The sequence below is a fragment of the Panthera uncia genome, unplaced genomic scaffold (genome assembly GCF_023721935.1).
Source record: "Panthera uncia isolate 11264 unplaced genomic scaffold, Puncia_PCG_1.0 HiC_scaffold_168, whole genome shotgun sequence".
Taxonomy (NCBI): domain Eukaryota; kingdom Metazoa; phylum Chordata; class Mammalia; order Carnivora; family Felidae; genus Panthera; species Panthera uncia.
Genome location: NW_026058338.1, coordinates 10,726 through 34,468, shown reverse-complemented (window position 1 = coordinate 34,468; position 23,743 = coordinate 10,726). Strand labels below are relative to the sequence as shown.

Here is a 23,743-nt window from a genome sequence, read left to right as displayed (position 1 = left end):
GAATTCCAGTAATCCAACACCTTCCCTTTGCACTAGAGTAATCCGGCTCCTTCCGTGGCCCAGGGCCCTGTGTGGTCTGACACCCATGCACCTGTCTGGCCTCATCATAGCACCTGCTGGAGGTGCACTGGTGGACCTTCACCTTAGGGTAGGGGCACTTCTTCTCATGTTCCCTGAACAGCTTTCCAGAGTGGTCACTTCTCATCATTCAGGTCCAAACATCACCTCCCTAGAGAAGCCTTCCCTGATTACCTGATGTGAAGAGCTGCCCTCCTAGTCTATCCCTGTGTGTTTATTCCACTGGCACTGACCGTCCATTTGGGAAGGGACCATGTCCAACTTACTCACATCTGTGTTCCCAGTGTTTAGTGTAGTTGTCAACCTTCAGTAGAAACTAATCAAATATTTGTTGAATACCCGAACGGAAACCTGTCTAGAACATATCGCAGATACTTGTCACACCGCTTCCTTCCCTCTTATTTGAATCATGACTGCCACCAGGAGCAGTAATTCCTGATTACTTTTTCTAAAACCAGTGACACCCTAGTCTGCGATCTCTCATCCACAAGGGCCTGGGAAAACCAGTTCACTAACCTCGTTAAGAGCTGCATCTGAAGAACCGGGGAATTCAGAAGTTGAGTCCAGCATTAGTGAGGAGGCGTTACCCTTGTTTATTTTCCAGGGAATGTTATTGTCATCACTGCTATGAATTTTGTTATTGCTGCTGCACAGAGATGTCCAGAAGCTGTGTGGTCAAGAACTTCACCATCGCCATACAAGAAGAGAGAAGTCAGATGTGCTCTGAGCCTTGAGGACTGCTTGTCAGAGCGTGGGAAGGGAGGTCCAAGAGGCAAAGGGATAGCCGAGGGGGGCTCCTCCTTGCGTGTTGGGGCTCTTCCTAAGCCTGTCTTCGGGGACTCCAGGAGAGGGGGCGGCGAAGGGGAGAGAGAAGCATTTCCTGCTTCTCTGTCTCTGTGATGCAGGTTCACTTTTACCTCTATAACCAAACATCACCTTACACAGCAGCCGACAGGGTTTCATGTAATAGCATTTTAAGCAGGGGTGATTGCCTTCTCTTTAAGTTCATAAGTTTCCCTAGACAACAAGATAATAGTACTCAAGGTTTTTTTTTTTTTTTTTATTATTGTGGTAAAATAACATAAAATGTTAACACTTCAGCCGTTTTGAGGGTGCAGTGGTGTTAAGTATACACATGTCATGCAACCTTCACTGCCGTCCATCTCGAGAACTTTTCTATCGTCCCAAACTGAAAACCTGTTCCCATTAAACAGTAACTCCCCATTCGCCCGGCCCCTGGCAACCCTTATTTGACTTTCCGTCTCTGGCTTTGACTACTCCAGGTGAAGGAAAAACCTTCCCCCTGTGCCTCCTTTACTGTCAACTACTTCACCATGGACCCTTCTGGCCGCCAGATGCGTGAGGTAGGGTTTGTGGGGGCAGGTGAGCCAGGTTCCCACATCACACAGCTCCGCCTCACCGGCTGGATGTCCTACAACTCGACTCAGTTCTGACACCGTCCACCTGGAGGTAGCATCAGATTCCACTGATTCCCATTGATTCCACAAGGCTCACCCTGCCTCCACCTTCAGACACCAGATGCGAGTCCGCTTCGTTTCCTGGGCTTCTGGTCCACCGGAAATCAGAGGTCCCTGCAATGTCCTCCTCGGGAGAGATTAATTTGCCAGAGCGGCTCACGGAACTCAGGGAGACATCTTACCAGATCACTGGTTTATTCCAAGGGATATAACTCGGGAACAGCCTGATGGAAGAGATGCCCGGGACAAGGCGGTGGGAAGGGGCGCAGGCTCCCGTGCCCTCCCAGGGCACCACTCTCCCAGCTCCTCCACGTGTTCACCAGCTGAGAAGCTTTTCGAACCCCTGTCCCTTTGGGTTTTTAGGGAGGTGTCATTATGTAGGCGTAACTGATTAAATTATTGGCCCTTGGCAGTTCCAGTCCCTCAACCCCTCCCGGAGGCGGGGGTGGGAGATAGGGGAGGGTTCCCCTGGCAACGAGCCCCCAACCAGGAGCTTTCCAAAAGTGATCTTACTAAACTCAGGTGTGGTTGAAAGAGGCTGTTAAAACAACAAAGGACACCCATTTCTCCTTCATTGCTCTGAAATTATTTCAGGAACTGGGAACAAAACTAAATACTAAATATTTCTGTAGGAAATTACAAGGGTTTTTAGGAACTGTGTGCTAGGAATAGGGCACGAAGACCAAATATATGTTTCTTACCATAAATCACAATATTACAGGCATAAATAAGTTCTTACAATATTTGTCTTTTTTTTTTTTTTTGTCTGCTTATTTCACTTAGCATAAGGTTAAGGTTCATCTGTGTCATAGCTTGTCAAAATCTCCTTCCCTTTTAAGGTTGCATAATGTTCTATTGTATGGGGGCACCTGGGTGGCTCAGTAGGTTAAGCATCCAACTCCTGATTTCAGCTCAGGTCAAGATCTCTCAGTTCTTGAGTTTGAGCCCCGCATTGGGCTCCATGCTAGCAGTGCAGAACCTGCTTAAGATTCTCTCTTCCTCTCTCTCTGCCCCTCCCACATGCACATGTTCTGTCTCTCAAAATAAATAAATAAACTTAAAAAAATACAAGGGCTTAAGAAGAGGGACGTAGCCACCAAATGCATATATAAAAGTAGCCCTCGTACCGTATTCAGTGTTGTGATAAGATGTGTATACAGTATTGTGGCAGCACATTATAATAATGAATTCTAGCGTTTCTGATGACAAAATCTTGGATATTATCCAAGGTAGATGACCTACCAAATCCTGGTTAGTAATGAGTCATGCAGTAGACAATTTCCCAGTGTTCAAGTTTTGGTTGTACGTCTGTTGTGTTTTTTTTTTCTTCTTTTTTTTAATAGCTAACTCTGTCCATCCGTCTTTTCTGTGATCTCAGTGTCCCTTTTGTTTTTTCTTCCCCTAGTGGTTTTTAATTGCCAACAGATCCTACAAAGTCAGCGCAGCAAGCTCTTTCTTCTTCAGTGGTGTGTTTGTGGGAGTTATCTCTTTTGGTCAGCTTTCAGATCGCTTCGGGAGGAAAAAAGTCTATCTCACAGGTAACGTGTTAAACTGTTCATGAACTGACTAGGAGGACTTATTTCCTGAAGGTTCTCAGGGAAATAACAAGGGGACTATTTCCTTAAGGTTCTCAGGAAATTGCCATGTGGATACACAACTGATTTTTATTACACTGGCAGGGGGCCACACCGCAGCCAGAGTTGCTTCTGGCAAAGCGTGTTAAAAGGACCAGCAGCATACCTGAGGAAGGCCATGTATTTGCAGTTAAGCTTTTCAGAGATGATGATGCTTTCTGCACCTCCCGAATTCTAATTTATACCATGGTTCTAAGGAGAACAGAGATGGAACCAGCGTACTGGATCCATTTCCTTATATGTTGTGTGTCGGTTCAGTTCAACTGTGTTGTGTAAGACTCGGTGGAGTTCTCTTGACAAGCTGAGTCTGAGCTGGGATTTTTCCATTTCCAACGTTATTGTGAATAACAACGGTGCATGATTGACAGATATCCACTTGTAACGAAGAAAGAAAAACTTCGGTTTTCCTTTACAGTTTCCTTTTACAGTTTTAAAAGAGCACAGCTCAGAAAATTTAAGCTTACAAAGATTTATCTTTACAAACGTAATGAGTATCATTTGTTACTTTGCTCAAATGCTGTCTTGTGTCTGGATTGTTGACCGCTGTTCCTCTTATTCTAGGTTTTGCTCTTGACATCTTATTTGCCATTGCAAATGGGTTTTCCCCCTCCTATGAGTTCTTTGCAATAACTCGCTTCCTGGTGGGTGTGATGAACGGAGGAATGTCACTGGTGGCCTTTGTCCTGCTGAACGAATGTGTGGGCACCGCCTACTGGGCGCTCGCAGGTACTGCTTCACTCCGTGTACGTAACGCAGATAGTGAGCTGCCCCAGAAAACCCTGCTGGGCACCAGTTTAACCCCAGAGTCCAAAAATGCACTTGGACTTGGGACTAACTAACCATTAGATTTGCGTTCCAGAGTTTGTTCTGTATGACCTTGAATGAGTCATTGTATTCATATTGCTCTGTAGAAAGTCTCCCCTGGGGCCGGAGCTTGCCTCCCATCCTCACAGATTGTCTCCAGATAGTTCTGAGAGGGTCTGTTTCCTCAGAAGGGCATTAACTGTTTTCACCTTAAACTGAAAAATGGTGCAGACATAGGAGATCCTAGACACGCCTCCCCCGGCACCTTCTTACTGTATTTTATTAAATACTGATTCCGTGGGCCGGGGAGAGACACGCTGGAGGGACCAGATGACATAGGCCCCGCGCTAGGCCAAATGAGAAATTTGTTTGTATTCAAAGTGCAGTGAGAAGTCAGCGGGGCCGAATGAAATAGTGGAGCCGTAGGATCACAAAGGATACAGGAAGACGCCTCTGGCAGAGGTGTGGAGAATGGACTGTTGAGGGACAAGAGGAGGAATTGAGGGGTCATTCGGGAGGTGGTTGTGGTTGGCCCGCGAAACGTGATGCAGGCATAGACAGGTGCAGGGAGAGGAGCAGCGAGGAGGTCCATTTGAGCTGGATTTTGGTGGGACAATGACTTGCTGAAGGATCGGAGTGGGGAGAGAAAGGAATCGGGGGGACCTCGTGGCTTTGCTTGAAAACTGGGTGGTTCGCTGGCACCCTTTACAAAAAAATGAAGTCTCACCTGCCACAATTTGGCTTTTACTAGTTCAAACGGAGCAAAAATAGCAGGCTTGAAAATTACTTAAACAGAAAAGAAATCTGAAAACTGGGATAAATATTTAACGGCCCACAGTTATAAAACCACCAGTATGGTACTCCAGAATTATAAGATGCAAAAATGGTGATTGGAAGTGTTCATTTTTTTTCATTAATTTTTTTAACCAAATACCTAGAGCCTTACCACACCTACATCTCCACACCTTATCTCCATTGTCATTTCCAGGCATACACGTGCAGCTTCTTGCTGGACATTAGATATGAATGTCAGTTGGATCCTCAAATAAAAATACTGCTTTCTTTCACCTGCATTTTCCATCTTCCAGCACCTCTGTGCATGGTCATCACAGTCTTTAAGGCCATTAAACTAGACCCCTTGGAATCATTTCCTCTTGTCCGTCATACCCAATTGATACCAACTCTTACCGATCGTAAGTAATGGAGACTCAACTCTGCTGAGCATCTGCATATAAAGGGAAATTATTTGGATAATATACCCAAGCCAGGCCTCAGAGATGCCCGGAACCAGGAAGTCAGATGCTCCTCGTCTCTGCCCCCCATCCTCCCTGAGAAGCTTCTGCTGCACAGTCACGGATGGGACCCTATAGCTCTCAGGTTTCACCACCAAGTACAGTATTTAAAATCCTGGGTAAGGGGTGCCTGGCTGGTTCAGTCAGTGAAGCATGCGATTCCAGGTCTTGAGGTTGTGAGTTCAAGCCCCACGTTGGGTGTAGAGCCTACTTAAAAAAATCCTGGGTAAGAGCTCGACTGGCCCAGCAGGGGTCACTGCAGTGAGGGGGACCAGGATGGTCAGCCCCCACTTGAACCACGGGAATGAAGTAAAGAGAGGTCCGCTCTCCAGAAGAGGGAAGGAATATTCTTGGAATTAGACATAGTGCTAGGTAGACAATATTTTGTAGCAGATACTCACCACAGGAGGCTTCCAGATGGCTTTGTTTGGGGGGGGAGGTTAATAGATGTCAAGGGCTATACCTGTGTCACAGCAGGATAGTATAGCTAACATTTGCATAGCATGCATTATTCCGTCTGAAGCTAACAACTACTCTTTGAGGTAGGTAGTATTATTTCTGTTTTACCGATGAGGAAAGTGAGGCTCAGAGACGTTTAGTGATTTGCCCAAGGTCGCACAACAGCAAGTGGCAGACCTGGGGTCTGAACTCACCCCCTCTAAAACAGTCCGATTTTGTGGGCTATCTTCCTTTCATCTACCTTGTTGTCCGTGGATACCAAGTGCTCAGAGCTGTTCTGAGCAAGGACAGAAAGTCTTACTCTTGCAAGCCAGGTGCTGTCTGATACACTGTAATGAACCTGTAATAGGTATTGATTATCTTAAGTTTCCAGGGAGATCATGGCGTCCCCACTCCCTTACTTATCTGACCACATGCTCGGAACACGCTGAAGGTGCTGTCTCGGCTCTCCCTTCTTCCCCCCTTTCCTCACCAAGACACAGAGCCTACAAGTCATCATTGCTAGAAAATGAAAGCCTGTGGGCAAGAATCCAAGTATACATTTCTTTTATGGGATCGTCGTAGAGAAGTCTTGTAACAAGATCGTCCCATTGCTGTGGGTTGCCCCCAGAAGCCTGCTTCTCCCCAGAAGGGCGGAGAGAGAGGATTGGTATAGCATCACAGGCTCTGTAGTTAGGCAGATCGGAGTATGGTCTCAGGCATGCTGTGCACAGCTCCGTTCCCTAGCAGTGGCATCCAACCTCTCTGTGCTTCTTCCTCTTTGTGCGTGGTCCACAATGGCACCTGCTTTGTAGGACAATGTATGTAATCATTTATTTATTTATTTTTTTTTAAATTTTTTTCAACGTTTTTTATTTATTTTTGGGACAGAGAGAGACAGAGCATGAACGGGGGAGGGTCAGTGAGAGAGGGAGACACAGAAGCGGAAACAGGCTCCAGGCTCCGAGCCATCAGCCCAGAGCCTGACGCGGGGCTCGAACTCACGGACCGCGAGATCGTGACCTGGCTGAAGTCGGACGCTTAACCGACTGCGCCACCCAGGCGCCCCTGTAATCATTTATTAATACACGATAAATAGTAGCTATTACTGCTACCGATGGTGATGGTAGTAATTATAAAAAGTGTGTCCGAGGTACAAATTCACAAGTATATTGAGCAAAGCTAGTGGGCCTACTTCCCGTCTCAGCATTTATTTCAAAAAACATAGGATTTTTTTTTTTTTTAACAATCCCATGGTTGATTTTTTTCCATCAGGGTGCTGGCGAAAATCCATGTGTCATAGAGACAGACAAGAAACAAATAGAAAATGTCATATATCTGGTGATAATAAATGAAGTAGGGAAGGGCAGTTGGGAGAGCTGAGGAGTAGCCTGTGATTTAAAATAAGGATTTGAGGCACAGCCTTGTGATAAGATGAAGTCCCACTGCTGCAATCATCTCATGACCTAAAAACCTTACCACCATCCAGGAAAACATCGTCCAAGCTTCAGCACATGCTCAGGCAGATGTCAACACAGCCTTCAATGCAGAAAGCGTTTGGACAAACCCTTACAAGTCATCTTGACCACATGTCATTCATATTTTTCACCTGTCCTTCCTCATTTTCCACTAACTTGCTGGCCTCTCTTCCACATTTATCATCTGATACTCAATATTTGGGTAGGATTTTCTTTCCTGTTGATGTCTCCCAAGGAAGGCATTGGCTTGTGACTTGGGTTGGAGAGGGTGACAGGGAGGGTGCCATCTCCAGTAACAGGCGTCTCTTCCCTGAATTAGGATCGATCGGTGGCCTCTTCTTCGCGGTTGGCATCGCCCAGTATGCCCTGTTGGGATACTTCATCCGCTCCTGGAGGACCCTCGCCATTCTGGTTAACCTGCAGGGAACAGTGGTCTTCCTCCTATCTTTGTAAGTAGTTTTTCCTCTAAGAGGTTTAAGTTAATACGCAGAAGGAATGTCTTAAGAGGATGCGGGTCAATGAGCAGCGTTATTCCGTTTCAGGAGTTTACCTGAACTGACTTTGGTGAAGAGCTAAATTCCACAAGCGCTCCAAAGCTTGGCAGATGCTGGGAGGAGAGATGCTTAATTAATTCAGAATGCAGGTATCCCTTATTTGAAGTAACCTCTCCATAGACCATATTTGAACCTTCGAGTTGTTGACCCAGGGTACCCATTTCTTTTTTAACCTAATGCCTCAAGCGTAAAGATCTTCAGGCTGGATCAGATCACGTGCTAGGTGTATGGCCCAGGTACGATACCACAGGACACTCCATCCGTATCCAATGTGTAGTGGCACCTCTTTATCCTGCGTGTGACTATTATCTCAGGGCCTCTAAATGTGGGCGCGGGAAGATTCTCACATATGGCAGAAACGAAACCCGTAGGGTGGATGGGCTCAATGCCTGGTCAGGGCAGGGCGCTCCAAACAACTTGCCCAGATGCCCCACTGTGGCGCTCTGAATGCAGGAGGTGAGCCACCAACGTAGAGCTATCTTATCAGTGCTTTTTCCCCCCAGCAGACACTTTATTAATATTGTTTATTATAGAATATGTATCACATAATATAGAATACAGGAATGTTATTTATTAACATTTTTCCCCAAATAGAGTCCGGTAACAATAAAACAGATATTTCAGAGACATTTACAGAGTTCTCCGTAAAATTAACACTAAATGCTGACCATCTTGCTGGGGCTAAGGAACCCAGTTTTGCCTGTAAATACCGTACTGCATTTGGATCTTTAGTCGCAAAGTAATACTTGGTTCATATCTTATTTCATCAGTTTAATGATGTGCTTAAGAAGTTCGAGTTTTTAGGGGCACCTGGGTGGCTCAGTCGGTTGGGCGTCCGACTTCGGCTCAGGTCATGATCTCACAGTCCGTGAGTTCGAGCCCCGCGTCGGGCTCTGTGCTGACGGCTCAGAGCCTGGAGCCTGTTTCAGATTCTGTGTGTCCCTGTCTCTGACCCTCCCCGTTCATGCTCTGTCTCTCCCTGTCTCAAAAATAAATAAAAAAAAAATGTTAAAAAAAAAAAAAAAAGAAGTTCGAGTTTTTAATTTTACTTCACTAGAAGTTTCAATGTGCTTGTGAAAGGCTGTCTCCTGAGGTTTCAGACCTCTGATTTGAACCATTAAAATCTTTGGAATAAATGAAACTTTCAGCCGGCGGTCCCAGCTTCTATGCCGTAAAATGAGGAATAACTGTAGTAGAATTTTCCTTCAGATACATCTTTAGCGTAGTAGTTCTTTCTTCAAGTTCTACTAATTGAGATTTGGTGAGGGTTGAGCTGCAATCTGTTTCTGTATTCCCTTTGAAATAAGAGAATTAAGCGCAAAAATGAATGTAACAGTAGGGCGTATGGCTGGCTCAGTCGGAAGAGTGTTTATGGCCCAGCGCTAGGTGGGGACATCTACTCACTGGGAAATGAATTCAGGTCAGGAAAAAATAGGAAACGGAGAGAAAAGAGCACGTAAAACTGAAATAGGCCTGGAATGCGAGCCTTCCCACAGTCGGCCTCCAGCTGATCTGCCCTGATTTTCTCCCACCCTGTTTCCCATACCCTGTGTTCCAGACACAGCCGGCTGCATGGAGTTCCCAGCACTCACCTGGCGCTGGCCTGCTTCCCTACCTCCTACTCACTGCTGCACCTGCCCCTTCAACACCCTTCTCTCCATTTCTTCCTGTTTAACTCCTAGCCTTCTGGAGTGCTCAAATTGCCACCCCCTCCAAACTTCTGATCACACCTCTAGCTGCAAGTCATTTGCTTCTGAATTCTGCAGCACTAAACCCATGCCTTCGAGTGGGGTTCTTATTTCCACCTCGTGCTGGAGTGGAGCCCGTCTCTCTGTACCAGGAGCTCCCTGACGGTTGCAGGCTCTCGGCTTGGCTGCGTGTCCCCCAGCAGCAAAGCCCAGGACCTTCCCCACAGAAGATCCCTCGTATCCGTTGGGCAGGTGTTGGCACAGAAACATCTGGAATCAGCCTTCAGAATTAGCTGTCAGCCACATACGAAAATGTCACATTATTTTTGGGTCATACCTTGTGTTTTTTCCTAGAAACATTATCGCTTAGTTTAAAAAATTCCTCGTTTTCACAGTACTTGGATTTGAGCAGCTTTACTTAAAAAAATCACACTCCCATAATTTACAAAGATTTTCCATCTTCTAAGAGATTGACAGGACATATTTCGAGCAGAGGCAACATTGTTAAATTAGCACCCAAATTAGCACCGTGGCTTCTGAAGTTGTCCCCAGCACTACTGAGAGGGCAGTGTGTTCAAAAACTGCTTTTTCTTTCAAAACACCTCTTGCTGTTTGATATGAAAAATCTGCATGTGTCAGAATTTACATTCCCAAGTCCATCCATTAGCAGATAGGTGAGCCTTTGTATAAGAAAGCTCATTGGCTTCCCCAAATGTGGGAACATGTCTCGTCCTCAGTTTGTGCCCGAGATACGTGCTTTCCCAAGTAGAAATTCTTGATTAACTCAAATTTCCAAAGCCTCAATATCTCTCATGTCTCATCTTTAACCATGATTTATAAACATTTTTTTAATTTTTTATTGTTTATTTATTTCTTATTATTTATTTATTTCTTATAATTATTTTATTTATTTATTATAAATATTTTATTTATTTATTATAATTATTATTATATATTCTTATTTATGTATTTATTTCTTGAAAGAGAGAGACAGAAACAGAGCATGAGCAGGAGAGGGGCAGAGAGAGAGGGAGACACAGAATCTGAATCAGGCTCCGGGCTGTCAGCACAGAGCCCAACATGGGGCTTGAACCCACGGACCGTGAGATCATGACCTGAGCCAGAGTCAGATGGTTAACCGACTGAGCCACTCAGGCACCCCGATTTATAAACATTTTAACGATAATTAACGCTTATCAACAATTCTGGAAACAATGGAATTTAAGGAGAAGGGAAAAATGACCTAAATTACCCAAAGATAATGACTGTTAGTATTTTGGCTATTTCCTTGTCTTTTTTTTTTTTTTCTTACCTCCCAGTTCTCCTCATTTTTGATTTTTATTGTGATAGACTTCTGGTAGCTCACTTATCTCTCCCAGGTATACTGTCTACATTCATCACAATAGGCTTCACTTATGCTCTTTTTTATTTGCATTTAGACGCAGCTGGTGTTTATGTGGTACCTTGTAAGTGGCCTTGTGGATAGGGCCAGTCGGTCCACTTGATGATGGGCAGACCTAACTTCCAAGAGAACGATATTTTACTCGATCATCCACCTTGTGTATTAGTAATAATAATCAGAGGGCAATAAAAAAGGAAATAAAGGATGGCCTACGTTCCTGCTTTTGTTGAGAGTCAGATCTGCATGGGTATTCTCTGTCCCGCGGCAAAGCTCTGGGAGAATTCGTGCCTTTCTGTTTCCTCTGAGCACCTACTACACAGCTCAACACAAAATCAAAAGTGCTCAACAAATGGTTATCGATCGACTGGCTGTCCATGAAGTTCCAAATTCTGTGGGTTTTGTTGCCACTTCACTGCCCTTACAGAAGGGCACGAAGAATTCCAAAAGGCACCTTAAATAGCCAAGTTTCCTTAGAGAAGTTTCATTTTAGGCAAATAATGTCACATTAGGTCAAAAGCCACTGGCTGCTGTATTTATTAAATGCGTGTCTGTGTTCCTATCACAGTTTGGCCTTTCACAAGTCCTCAGTCCTCTAGAAGTGTGCACACGGCTGTGAGAGGAGACACATCATAGTTAAGTCTTGGAACTATTGGAAAATACCAGTGGTGACATCACTGACATTCAGTATTCAGTATTCAGTAGAAAAGAATTGTTGTTATGTAACTGAAAGTTAACCAGGAGATGACTTTTATTCTTTAAGATCTTGGGCGGGCGGGGGGGGGGGGGCATGGGCAGGAAATATCCTGAGGACATATTAAAGCAAGTGTATCAGCTAATTCGAGTATTTTGAAGTTGGAAATGCTCAAAAGTAGCTGAGATGGGATAAACCCTGTTTAATTTTCATGTAGAATCTTAAAATAATCTCTGCCTTCTTAATAACATATCACAATGTTAAAAACACTTTTTAAAAATTTATGTTTTTCTGATAAGACGATAAATATTTTTATCTTCTTTGTGAAGCTTTGTCAGAACTTAAACACCTGTTCACTCTGTGGTATTGTTCTAACACATGGCTGTGATTTAGAGCCCTCTCTCCGACCTGTGCTTTATGAAAAATTTGAATTTTTCAGTATTCTCGGCTTAACTTGCCATTTATCTATTAAAATTTATTCAAAAGGAAATGCATACTGCTTACTTTTTTTGTTTGTTTGTTTTTTTTTTTGGCTGCTGTTTTGGAAGTGTGTTCTTGGTTTCCATTCGTAAAGCAGACCACCATTTAACACTGGCACGCTGTTGAAGGGGACCCCCCCCCCCATGTCATTGGGAGAGTTGGTTTTAAACCTCATGTGGAATCCAGTTGTGGTGAGGAAATCTACATGCTCCTTCCTGTGCCCGTGTACCTATATGAATATACAGCCTTTAATGACGTCTCTTTCAGATTCATTCCTGAATCACCTCGTTGGTTATACTCCCAGGGTCGGCTGAGTGAGGCTGAAGCGGCTCTGTACCTCATTGCCAAGAGGAACCACAAGCTCAAGTGTACGTTCTCACTAACACATCCGGCCAGCAGGAGCTACAGGGAAACCGGAAGTTTCCTGGATCTCTTCCGTTACCGGATCCTCTTGGGGCACACGCTGACCCTGATGTTCATCTGGTAATTATATCTAGGGGGTGTTGTCTTGATCTTCAACTCAGGGTGCTAGAGGTCTGTTGATGACGTCCTTCTACAGGGCGACAGAAAACGTAACCTGATTTGTCAGCCTGACGTTTTCATGAAAACAAGTTTTGTGTCTTGATGCCTGCATCGTGCTCACCTCTGCTTTTCCGGCACCCACCCTGTCCAGGAGGAACCAATGGGGCCTGACAGCAGGTCCATTGAACTTGAATAAACAGACAGCAGAAGCACATCTGTGCTTCTGAGCTATTTAATGTAAATATTTAAGAACCGCCCTCCCCCACCTCTAAAAAAAGGAAAGTAAGAAAGCATATTAGAAACAGAAGAGTTTCTAAATAGGAGTTTAGAATACCAACTTTGGTTTGGCATCGAGTGGTCAGATAGCACATTCTGTGGCGTTCCCGCTCACTCACTCACTCACTCACTCACGGGGGTGGGCGGTGTTGTTCCTTGCCCTGATGGGATCCTGGGAGTGTGAAATGACTGACCTGAAGCCACTTGAATAGCTCATTCCTACCTGCCTCTCAGAATGCTCTCGGCATCCATGTAAATTGCATCGAATGACTGAAGATGGTCCCATTTACAGAATGACGTGGGAAGGGGTCAAGTGGATGGCGGTACTTGCGTACTGTATAGACGTACCACGTTTTACTATGCTTCTCAGATGCCACGTTTTTTACGGTGGAAGGCGTGTGCCAGCGCTGCGGCAAGCGACTCTGTTGGTACCGTTTTCCAACAGTATTTGTTCGCTTCACGGCTCTGTGTCGAACTTTGTCATTATTGTTACATTTGCCATGGTGATCTGTGATCAGTGCTCTTTTGTGTTACTACTGTGATGTTTTGGGGCACCACGAACCACACCCATAGAAGAGAGTAAACCTAATAAATGTTGTGTGTGTTCCAACGACTCCGCCGACTGGCCGTTCCCCCATCTCTCTTCTTTGGGACCCCTGTCCTCCTGGAAACATGACAATACTGGGATTAGGCCAGTTAATAACCCTACAGTGGTCTCCAGGTGTCCAAATGAAAAGAAGAATCACACACCTCTCACTTTAAGTCAAAAGCTAGAAATGACGCAGCTTTGAGGAAGGCAGGTTGAAAGCCAAGGTAGGCCAAAAGCTAGGCTTCTCGTGCTGACCAGTTAGCCACACTGTGAATGAAGGAAAAGTTCTGGAAGGAAGTGAGAAGAGCCACTCCAGTGAACACATGAACGATAAAGCAAAACAGCCTGGTTGCTGATACGGAGAAAGTTTGAGTGGTCTGGAGAGACGATCAGAGCAGCCACAACGTTCCCTTAAAAGCCTGGTACAGAGCAACACCCTCTCTCCCATTCTATGAAGGCTGGGAGGTGAGGAAGCTGCAGAAGGAAAGTCTAAAGCTAGCAGAGGTTAGATCATGAGGTTTAAGGAAAGAAGCCATCTCCACAGTATAAAAGTGCACAGTGAAGCAGCCAGCAGGTGCTGGTGTAGAAGCTCCAGCAAGTTCTCCAGAAGATCCAGCTAAGACCATTCATGAAGGTGGCTACACTACACACTAGATTTCCACGTAGATGAAACAGGCTTCGTTTGGAAGAAGATGCCATGTAGGACTTTTATGGCTAGAGAGGAGAAGTCAATGCCTGGCTTCAAAGGGCAGGCTGACTCTTGCTAGAGGCTAATGCAGTTGGTGACTTTAAGTGGAAGCCAGTGCTCAGTGACCATTCTGAAAATTCTACGGCCCTGAAGAACTATGCTAAATCTGGGGGTGCCTGGGTGGCTCAGTCAGTTAAGTGTCTGACTCTTGATTTCAGCTCAGGCCATGAACTTGCGGTTTGTGAGTTCGAGCCCCGCATCGGGCTCCTCACTGACAGGGTGGAGCCTGCTTAGAATTCTCTTTCTCTCCCTCTCTCTCTGCCCCTCCTCTGCTCACACACTCTCTCTCTCTTGCTCTCAAAATAAATAAATAAACTAAAAAAAAAAAAAAGAATTATGCTAAATCTATTCTGCCTGTGCTCTGTAAATGTAATAACCAAGCATGGATGACAGCACATCTGTTTGCAGTACGGTTTACTAAATTTTTAAGCCTGCCATTGAGACCTACTGCTCAGAAAAAAAGATTCTGGGGTGCCTGGGTGGCCCAGTTGGTTGGGAGTTGAGCTCTTGATTTCGGCTTAGGTCATGAACTCCCGGTTCGTGAGATCGAGCCCCATGTGGGACTCTTAGCTGACAGCATGGAGCCTGCTTGAGATTCTCTCTCCCCCTCTCTGTGCCCCTCCCCCACTGTCACACACATGCTCGCTCTCTCTTTCTCTCTCTCAATGTAAATAAGTAAACCTTAAAAATGATTTTAAAAAAGATTCTTTTCAAAATATTACTGCTAGTTGATAACACACCTTGTCACCCAAGAGCTCAGATGGAGATGTGCGATGAGATTAATGTTGGTTTCATGCCTGCTAATACAACCTTCTCCAGCCCATGGATCCAGGAGTAATTTCAACTTTCAGTAATTTTGATCTTATTTAAGACATACATTTCGTAAGGATATCGGTGCCATCGATAGTGATGCCTCTGATGGATCTGGGCAAAGTAAATGGAAAACCTCCTGGAAAGGATTCACTATTCCTAGATACCATTGTGAACGTTTGTGATTCATGGGAAGAGGTCACGATATCAACATTAACAGGAATTTGGAATAAGTTGGATCCAGTCCTCATGGATGATTTTGAGGGGTTCCAGATTTCGGTGGAGGAAGTAGCTGTGGATGTGGCGAAAACAGCAAGTGAACTAGAATTAGAAGCGGAGCCTGAAGATGGGACTGAATGGCTGCAATCTCATGATCAAACTTGAACGGATGAGGAGCTGCTTCTGATGGATGAGCAAAGACAGTGGTTTCTTAAGATGGAATCTGCTACTGGTGAAGATGCTGTGCAGACTGTCAAAATGACGACAAGGATTTAGAATGTTCCAGGAACTTAGTTGAGAAAGCAGCAGCAGGGTTTGAGAAGTTAGATTCCAATTTTGACAGAAGTTCTGCCGTGGGCAAAATGCTGTCAAATTGCATCACATGCTGTAGAGAAATTGTTTGTGAAAGAAAGAGTCAGTCAAGGTGGCAGACTTCACTGCTGCCTTGAGAAATGGCCACAGCCACCCAACCTTCGGCAGCCACCACCTCGATCAGTCAGCAGCTACCCACATCGAGGCAGGACCCTCCACCGGCAGAAACATGATCTGCTAAAAGTTCAGATGATGGTTAGCATTTTTTAGCAACAAAATATTTTTAATTAGGTAGGTGCATTGCTTTTTAAGGCATTATGCGTTTGCACACATAGTGGACTATAGTATAGTGTCAACGTAACTTTTACACGCACTGGGAAACAAAAAAGTTTATTTGACTTGCTTTACTGCGATCATCACTTTATGGCTATTACAGTGTTCTGGAACGTAACCCGCAATATCTCCTCGGTATGCCTGCAGCCTCTGCTAGGGTGCCATCGATGTTATTTGGTCCAGTGTTGGGTGTGAGCATCATATTTACTGGCCTAAAAGGACTGCTGTGCTGTGGTTGGTACGTATTTGCCTTGAAGGCTGTGCGGAGACCTACATTTTCATGTGGGGATTCAGGAGAATTGTTTTATTTTATTTTTTATTATTTTTTTAAATCTTTATTTTTGAGAGAGAGCGCACCAACTGGGGATGGGCAGAGAGAGAGAGGGGAGGGGCAGAGAGAGCGGGAGACAGAGGATCCAAGCAGGAGCTGCGCTGACAGCAGAGAGCCTGATGGGGGGCTCGAACTCACGAACCATGAGATCATGACCTGGGCTGAAGTCCGCCGCTAAACCGACTGGGCCACCCAGCCTCCCCAAGGAGAATAATTTTATATGAAAGTGATCTTAGGTACACAGCTGTAAAGAACAGCAGATTGAGAACAAGAAGGTGTGAATATATTTTTCCATATCGTGATTCTCCCTGGCTGCCACCTGTGTGATCAGGTCACACCCACTGCCACCTTCCCCACAGACCCAGCACAGTGCTGGAATATCACAGATGCATAATAAGTGTTCAACGAGGGACCCAAGCTTGGAGGCGTGGAGATTAAGGGAACCATTAAAAGCCAAACCTGACAACCCAGCACAGGAGCAACTAATTTGAGGTTCTGCCGAGTGCAAACACTTAGAAAATATGTGCCGGCGCTTAGGGCTCAGTAAAACTCAGCATTTGCATGTCATATAGACAGTCAAACCCTCTGCCTTCTTCTTGAGGATAATTTACTTCTTGTTTTAAGGTTGTTTGTTCTTTGGAGGCATGTTAATTTCTGGAGTCTGGCCTTCAGGGGATAAAAAACAGATGAACAAACCAACAAAGTAGATATGGAGCCAGGGAGAGCGTCCCTGTTTATTTTATAAATTTTTTTTAATGTTTATTTATTTTTGACAGAGAGAGAGAGAGACAGAGTGTGAGTGGGGGAGGGGCAGAGAGAGAGAGAGAGAGAGAGAGAGAGAGAGACAGACAGAATCCGAAGCAGGCTCCAGGCTCTGAGCTGTCAGCACAGAGCCCGTCTCGGGGGTCGAACTCACAGACCGTGAGATCATGACCTGAGCTGAAGTCGGACGCTCAACCGACTGAGCCACCCAGGCACCCCGTCCCCGTTTATTTTATATCTTACACAGCCAAAGGAGTTCTTCTCAAATAAACCTCTTCCCCTTGGGCTCCGAATGCTAAAATATGCAATAACAGAAGCAGAGTCATTCCACATGCTGTTCTTTCTGAAGATGCCATAAAATTCCGAATTCTTTTCTGTGGATCTGTCATCGAAGAAAGCCCTTCCCCAGGAGTAAAATCACACCTCTGTGTTTCACATCTGTTCTTCTGGTTACTCCCCACGGTGGTTTCTTTTTCAACAGTTCTTTGATGCCCTAATTATACCGTTAAATATTATGCAAGCATTTTAAAGTTTGCTTGGGCCCATAAAAAGGGTCAAGATGATTTTAATAGCTGTAATTATGCATCCCAATGACCAACTTGCCATTAAGGAAGCTCCCAAGCATAGTGCCCGCCTTGGGACCGTAGGCCCTCCTTGCCCGTGCTCTCCCTGTTCTCCCTCCCCACGAGCGGGCACCAGATGCCTCGTGTGTCCTGAACTGGGCTTTATTTGAGCCTGACTTGCTGCCATCACAACTGGGTTTAAATACGTATGTGTGTTTCCATGGTGGGAATTGCTTCACCGGGATATCTATTTTATTTATTTATTATTATTAGTTTTTAATGTTTATTTTTGAGAGGGAGGGAGACAGAGAGAGTGAGAGAGAATACAAGTGGGGAGGGGCAGAGAGCCCAGGGTGGGGGGCACAGAATCTAAAGCAGACTCTAGGCTCTGAGCTGTCAGCACGGAGCCCGACACGGGGCTCGAACCCACCAACCGCGAGATCATGACCGAAGCCGGATGCTTAACTGACTGAGCCGCCCAGACGCCCCTGGGATTTCTATTTTAAATGCAGAGTGAACACACTGATAGATACACCTGTCAGAGGAGGGTATCTACTGCAGGTACAAAGGATTTTAAAAATACTTTAGAAAACTGCATGGGTTTAAATTTGTTTAACTTACTGCTTACAGACAGGGCTCTGGGGGGCAGGAAACACAGACAACTCAGTGACCCCTTGCATCCTTACTCATGACGTCCTGGCTCCGACACTGCTCATCATCCTTAGAACACGAGTGACAGCTCGCCCAGTGAGAGGTAATGGGAAGTAGCTGGCACCCCTGGCTCATTTGCCAGGAAGGGATGACCCACCAAGCAGTCAAGCTCCAGGGTTCCCTCTTCCCATCCCCCACACGTCTCCTGTCCACTGCAGCCCCTTCTTAATAGCCCAGGGCGCTTGGCCCACTTTGCTGTTTTGGCAGAGATGGAAAGAAGGCTTTCCCTTTCCTTTTTGATCTCATCATGCCACAGCTCATTGGATTTGTTCTAAGGAAAATTAAAGGGAAGCAAATGGAAACGTCCCCGGAATAAACACCTGTCAAAGTAAATTGCAAAATGTAAAAACTGATATGCTCCCAAAACCTGTAGTACATTTAATAGAAACGTATGGTTAGGAAACATATTCATCAACTACTAAGCCTAGTTTCAGGGTTTTATTTTTGTATGTTCTGTTTTATTTTTAATAATGCAGTTTCCTAGGCACACAAGTTTGTATTATTTCCGTCACTCTGTCTGAGAAATCCTCAACCTGGGGCTTCAGGATGGTACTTTGCTTGACTTATTTAAAGCCTCTGGGCTTGGGGCGCCTCAATGGCTCAGTCGGGCGTCCGGCTTCGGCACAGGTCATGATCTCGTGGTTCCTGAGTTCGAGCCCAGCATCAGGGCTCTGCTGTCAGCATGGAGCCCGCTTTGGACCCTCTGGCTCCCTCTCTCTGCCCCTTCCCTGCTTGTGCATGCTCTGACTCAAAAATAAATAAACACTAAAGCTCCTGGGTTCCTCGGTTCCCAGACCTTGAGAGGTTGGCTCAGTGCCTGCCACCCAGGAGGCTCTCCCTATGTATTGCAGTAACGGCATGCAGAAATAAACTAGTGGCTTTTTAAAGCGTCCTTCCTCTGCTGTCCCCTGGTCTTCCCTTTCCTGTCTGGGTGTCTATAGCACATACGCCTGCTGAATGTCGGGTGGGGTCAAGAACCTGGTCAGGGGGTGCAGTGCCAGTCATTTCTGGCCTATACAGGTCACCACCACCGACTCCAGTCGCTTCTCAGTGCATGTTCTCAACACCATCCTCTCTTGGCTTTCCCCCCGGGAGTTCTTCTCTAGAGTCATTTTGACCCAGCAGTCACCTACGGCAAGGGTTCCGGTAACTGCTGGATTAAAGTAAGAATCGTCCTTGTCTTCTATTAAATGCAGATATGCTTGACGAAAGGTCACCGTGTTTGCTCTTTCAGCAGCTGACCACTCATTTGCTTTAGAGAGCATCCAAGTGCAGCGCAGATAATTTCCAAGGCCCCTTAGGTTTGTATTTTTTCCTAGTAAAAATTTTGATCGGGATAGGAAGGTCAGTGGGAACATCAGGCTCACTGCTTACGACACGTGGCATTACACTGAACCAGTGATCGAATCTTCCCCGGCAGATTCTTAATGTACTTGTTCTGTTGTCCTTCTTGTCTTCACCCCCAACTGCAGGTTTGTGTGCAGCTTGGTGTATTATGGCCTCACTCTGAGTGCAGGTGATCTAGGCGGAAATATTTATGCCAACCTGGCCCTGTCTGGCCTCATAGAGATTCCTTCTTACCCTATCTGCATCTACTTGATTAACCAAAAATGGTGAGTATAGACGAGTATGAAGTGGACTACGTAGAATACGTACATACACGTGCTCTTATATCCATAAATACTTAAAGATTTTTGTCTTTGTCCACAGCTAGTATCTGTTAAGCACTCAATGGTGATTTATTCTCAGACCAAATGCAGTTAGAATTCATTTTTTAGGGTGGCATTTCTTGGGTTTCATGTTTGTGAGTTTTTACGTAGGTTTTCAATCCAAATGCACTACCACCAGAAGGTTTTTGAGTAGCCTGTGTGTCATTTGTTAGCCCCAACAGATAGGAGTATTGGCTCTGTGTAGATAGAACTCCATGGACCCAGCCCCTGTCACGTGCACATTCCTTCACAAGGCACAGAACTGGAGGGCCTGGAAAGACTTTTCTTCCCTCTTAAGACCCACTCGACTTTGTTGAGGGGAGGAATACACCCTGCTTTTGCTTCTCATTGTCAGTGGGCAGTTTTACAAGGCCCTTTCAAAACTCTTTGACAAAGTACCTTTTCCTCAGTTTCCTGGGGTCACTTCTGTTCCTGAGCGCCTGACCAGGACAACCGAAAACCCCATTCTGTACGAACCAGGAATCTGCTGGATCGTGCCTTGTCCCACTACCCAGAAACCATCACTCAAAGCAAAACAGCATTCCTTGATGATGTTGTCATGAATGGCATGCTTAGTGCCTTCCAAAGGGCAAGTTTGGATTCTGTTCAGTGGAACCCTTCCTCTGGGGGCGGTCCCAGTTGTCTCTGCCGACCTCTCTGTCAGTGACCAAGCTTGCGGTCAATGCTGGTCCAAGAGCCGAGTCAGGCTGCAAATTCAGAAATCCGTCCCCAACACCTCCGGTGTGCCAGATGCCCCTCCTCTATGCTGTCACAGCTGCTCATGCACACCTCCAAGGACGACTGAAGGTTTAGAAGGGTGCCATCCACGGGAGTTCCCTGTGTGGCTTTGCCTCCCCACTGCCTGCCTAGCGTGGTGCCTGTCCACTGAAGGGCATTCAGTACTGGTGTTACATGAAGCACAGTGTGACCTGGGGACCCATGTCCTGTCCTGTCTCCCAGCTGCTGCCACTGAATTCAAATCTGGTCCTAGCCTCATGTTAGCTTTATGGCTTTAACAAGCTCAGTAAGCGTACTTACCCTCAAACTAGTGATTATAAAATTCCCTGGCAAAATTGTCAGAAAAGTTACAGGTGCTACCGAAGGTCCTGCAGGGGACCTAGAGAGTCATAGGCTCCTCGTGAAGGGAGGCTTGTCACCGCCAGTGTCTTTCGCCCAAGCCTCAAGCTCTTCTTTGAAAATGATTTCCCTTCATAAAAGCGTGCCATAAATTTCACTTGATTCTGACGTACTAACAAGAAATTATTTTCAGTTTGCATTTTTAAGAGAGAGGGGCTTGTTTTACAGTGTTGAAAATTTGAAGTGTTTGGGGCGCCCGGGTGGCTCAGTCGGTTAAGCTTCCGACTTCGGTCATGATCTCGCGGTTTGTGAGTTCAAGCCCCACATCCGGCTCTGTGCTGATAGCTCAGAGCCCGGAGCCTGCTTCGGATTCTGTGTCTCCCTCTCTCTCTGCCCTTCCCCTGCTCATGCTCTGTCTCTCTATCTCTCAAAAATGGATCAATGTTAAAAAAAAATTTTTTTTTAAATAAATAAAATAAAATCTGAAGTGCTCAAGATTTCAGTACCGAGGAAAGGAAGTGAGTTGGGAGACTCCATTCTCCATGTTTTATTTATTTTCATTCTCTGGAAGACGGAAGGCACAGCACATGCCTTATAGGTTTATTTTGAGGACTAAGTAAAATGCTCGACAGAAAGCATTCAGAACCACCCGGAACAGAGCGAACCCTCAGGAACAGAGCGATTCTCTGTTCTTCTCCTGCACACGTCGTTTGATGCTGCCATCCAGCTAGTTCTTTGCGTTGTGATGGTCACATATTCTATGTCCTGGTCAGTCCCATTTGCCACCCATTCCTTAATCAAAGACGAACGTATATAATGCCACTGGGGACGTTACAGGAAGGAGGTTCAGGAGAAGCCGCAGATGCGTTTACAAGATCCCCAAGAGAAATGTGTCATTTCTTTCCATTGTTTAGGTGTGGCCGGAAGCGGACCTTAGCAGCATTTCTGTGCCTAGGAGGACTGGCTTGTCTTATTGTGATGTTCCTTCCAGAAAAGAAAGGTAAGCCTTTCAGATTTCTACATAAGGGTTCTGAACGGCGCTTTTATTACAATGAATCCCAATATCGTGGAGAGATTACCATATGCCATGCTTCATTTCTATGATTGCATATTATTTAGCGATTGTGTGGAGCATAATGGGCCAGAATCTTGCCCATTGCCTAAACCGTTCTCTGGGTGAATAATGTGCTTAGAGGTGCACTATTAATTCTTGCGGGCGATTAAGCCACCATCTGGGGCGTCTGGGCTGCAACGCTGGTATTAGAGTTGCTTATTTGCTGATGGGGAGGACCATGTAGTTCTGCAGAGAGAAACTCCATCCAGGGTTACAGATTGCACTCCCCGTTCCAGCCAATCACAGATCAGAGGTCAGAGACGCTGGTTCTCAACGGCACCCTCAGCACCTCCATCCATACTCCCCGGGCACCCTGATGATAACAGCAGCAACAGTAGGAGTAGTGTTCACGGTTGGTGACGCCTGACATCTTCTCATTCTTATATAAAGTGTGAACGAAACAGCTTTAGGAAACTTTGGCATTTTTATATATTTGTGGCTGTGCAAACATAGCTGCAAGAAAAGGGTCCCTTTGGCACCCTGATTTCTTTCCCTTTATAGAAAGTGTATAAGAGTGATGGTTCTCAACCTTTTTTTTTTTTTTTCCTTGCACTAACACATGTGAGGCATACTAGCTAAAACATCAAAAAACTGATTTGGGTAGTGATTTTCTTTTCTTTTAAAAAAAAAAATTTTAACATTTTATTTATTTTTGAGAGACAGAGTACAAGCTGGGGAGGGGCAGGGAGAGGGAGAGACAGAATCTGAAGCAGGCTCCAGGCTCCGAGCTGTCAGCCCAGAGCCTGACGCGGGGCTCGAACTCATGAACCGTGAGATCATGACCTGAGCTGAAGTTGGACGTTTAACCGACTGAGCCACCCATGACAGGCGCCCCATGAGCAGTCATTTTCAACAATGAGGAGTGGGCCGTAACAAACCCGGTGCTGCTGGGGGCATACGGTACAGCAAAAGCCCTGTTTGGGGGGCTTTTGGATCTTAATGGGGCCCCATCCTGGAGCTTTTACTTCAGGTGGGAATCATCGTGAGGCGGTTTCACAGCTACCGGAGTTTGACAGCTACTAGAAAGGCAGCTGGAGAATGTCTTTCCCGACAGCAAATCACGTATGAAATGCACCTTTGGCCATTGCTTCTCCTTGAGGCTCAGTTGTACCAGTGCCCCACTGCAGACCCCAAAGCCTCGTGTTCTAGTTCTGGAACCCTCCAGGACACCTGCTATGCTGCTAGTTGCCACCTCAAGTTCTGTGCCTCGAATCCAGAGGGCAGTTTGTTCATGACTGTGGATTTGACCCAGTTATTTGACCCAGCCTTAGAGTGATTTTCATGGGATCGCAGAAACTAGAGAAGTAAGTTTGCTTGTTTTTTATTGTCTAAGGAAACTGTTACCTTTGCTAGTGCCGGGAAAGGGAGACCGTCCTCAGCTGCTGCCCTGCCGTGGACTCGTAGAATTAAGTGCCCGGTTCTGTTGGTCTGGGACAGACAGTAGTGGTTTCAAACCATCATATTGTGGCTTTAGATTCAGCTTTTGTTTTTCATAGACACCTTGGAAATTCAGTTGCTTTCTATCTCTAAAAGTCCATTGTTCTATCTGTCACCTTGGAGAGAAAAATGTTTCCTTGTTGCTCTAAGCACACCTGTCACCTCTCACACTTCTGCCAGCCAGGCCAGTTTATGTCCTTCCCCCTCTCACCT

General features: G+C 45.7%; 1 protein-coding gene across 1 annotated transcript in view; it reads left to right on the top strand.

The window, feature by feature from the left end:
• The window catches only part of LOC125917314 (solute carrier family 22 member 15-like), a 62,288-nt gene extending 38,919 nt beyond the window's left edge, over positions 1-23,369 (top strand). Inside the window, exons 3-10 of the mRNA XM_049623550.1 lie at positions 2,962-3,094; positions 3,752-3,916; positions 7,522-7,651; positions 12,285-12,500; positions 19,666-19,806; positions 21,894-21,979; positions 22,330-22,445; positions 23,064-23,369. Coding sequence (XP_049479507.1) covers positions 2,962-3,094; positions 3,752-3,916; positions 7,522-7,651; positions 12,285-12,500; positions 19,666-19,806; positions 21,894-21,979; positions 22,330-22,445; positions 23,064-23,369 — 1,293 coding nt within the window. The remainder of the gene's footprint in view (positions 1-2,961; positions 3,095-3,751; positions 3,917-7,521; positions 7,652-12,284; positions 12,501-19,665; positions 19,807-21,893; positions 21,980-22,329; positions 22,446-23,063) is intronic.
• Positions 23,370-23,743: the final 374 nt, after the last annotated feature.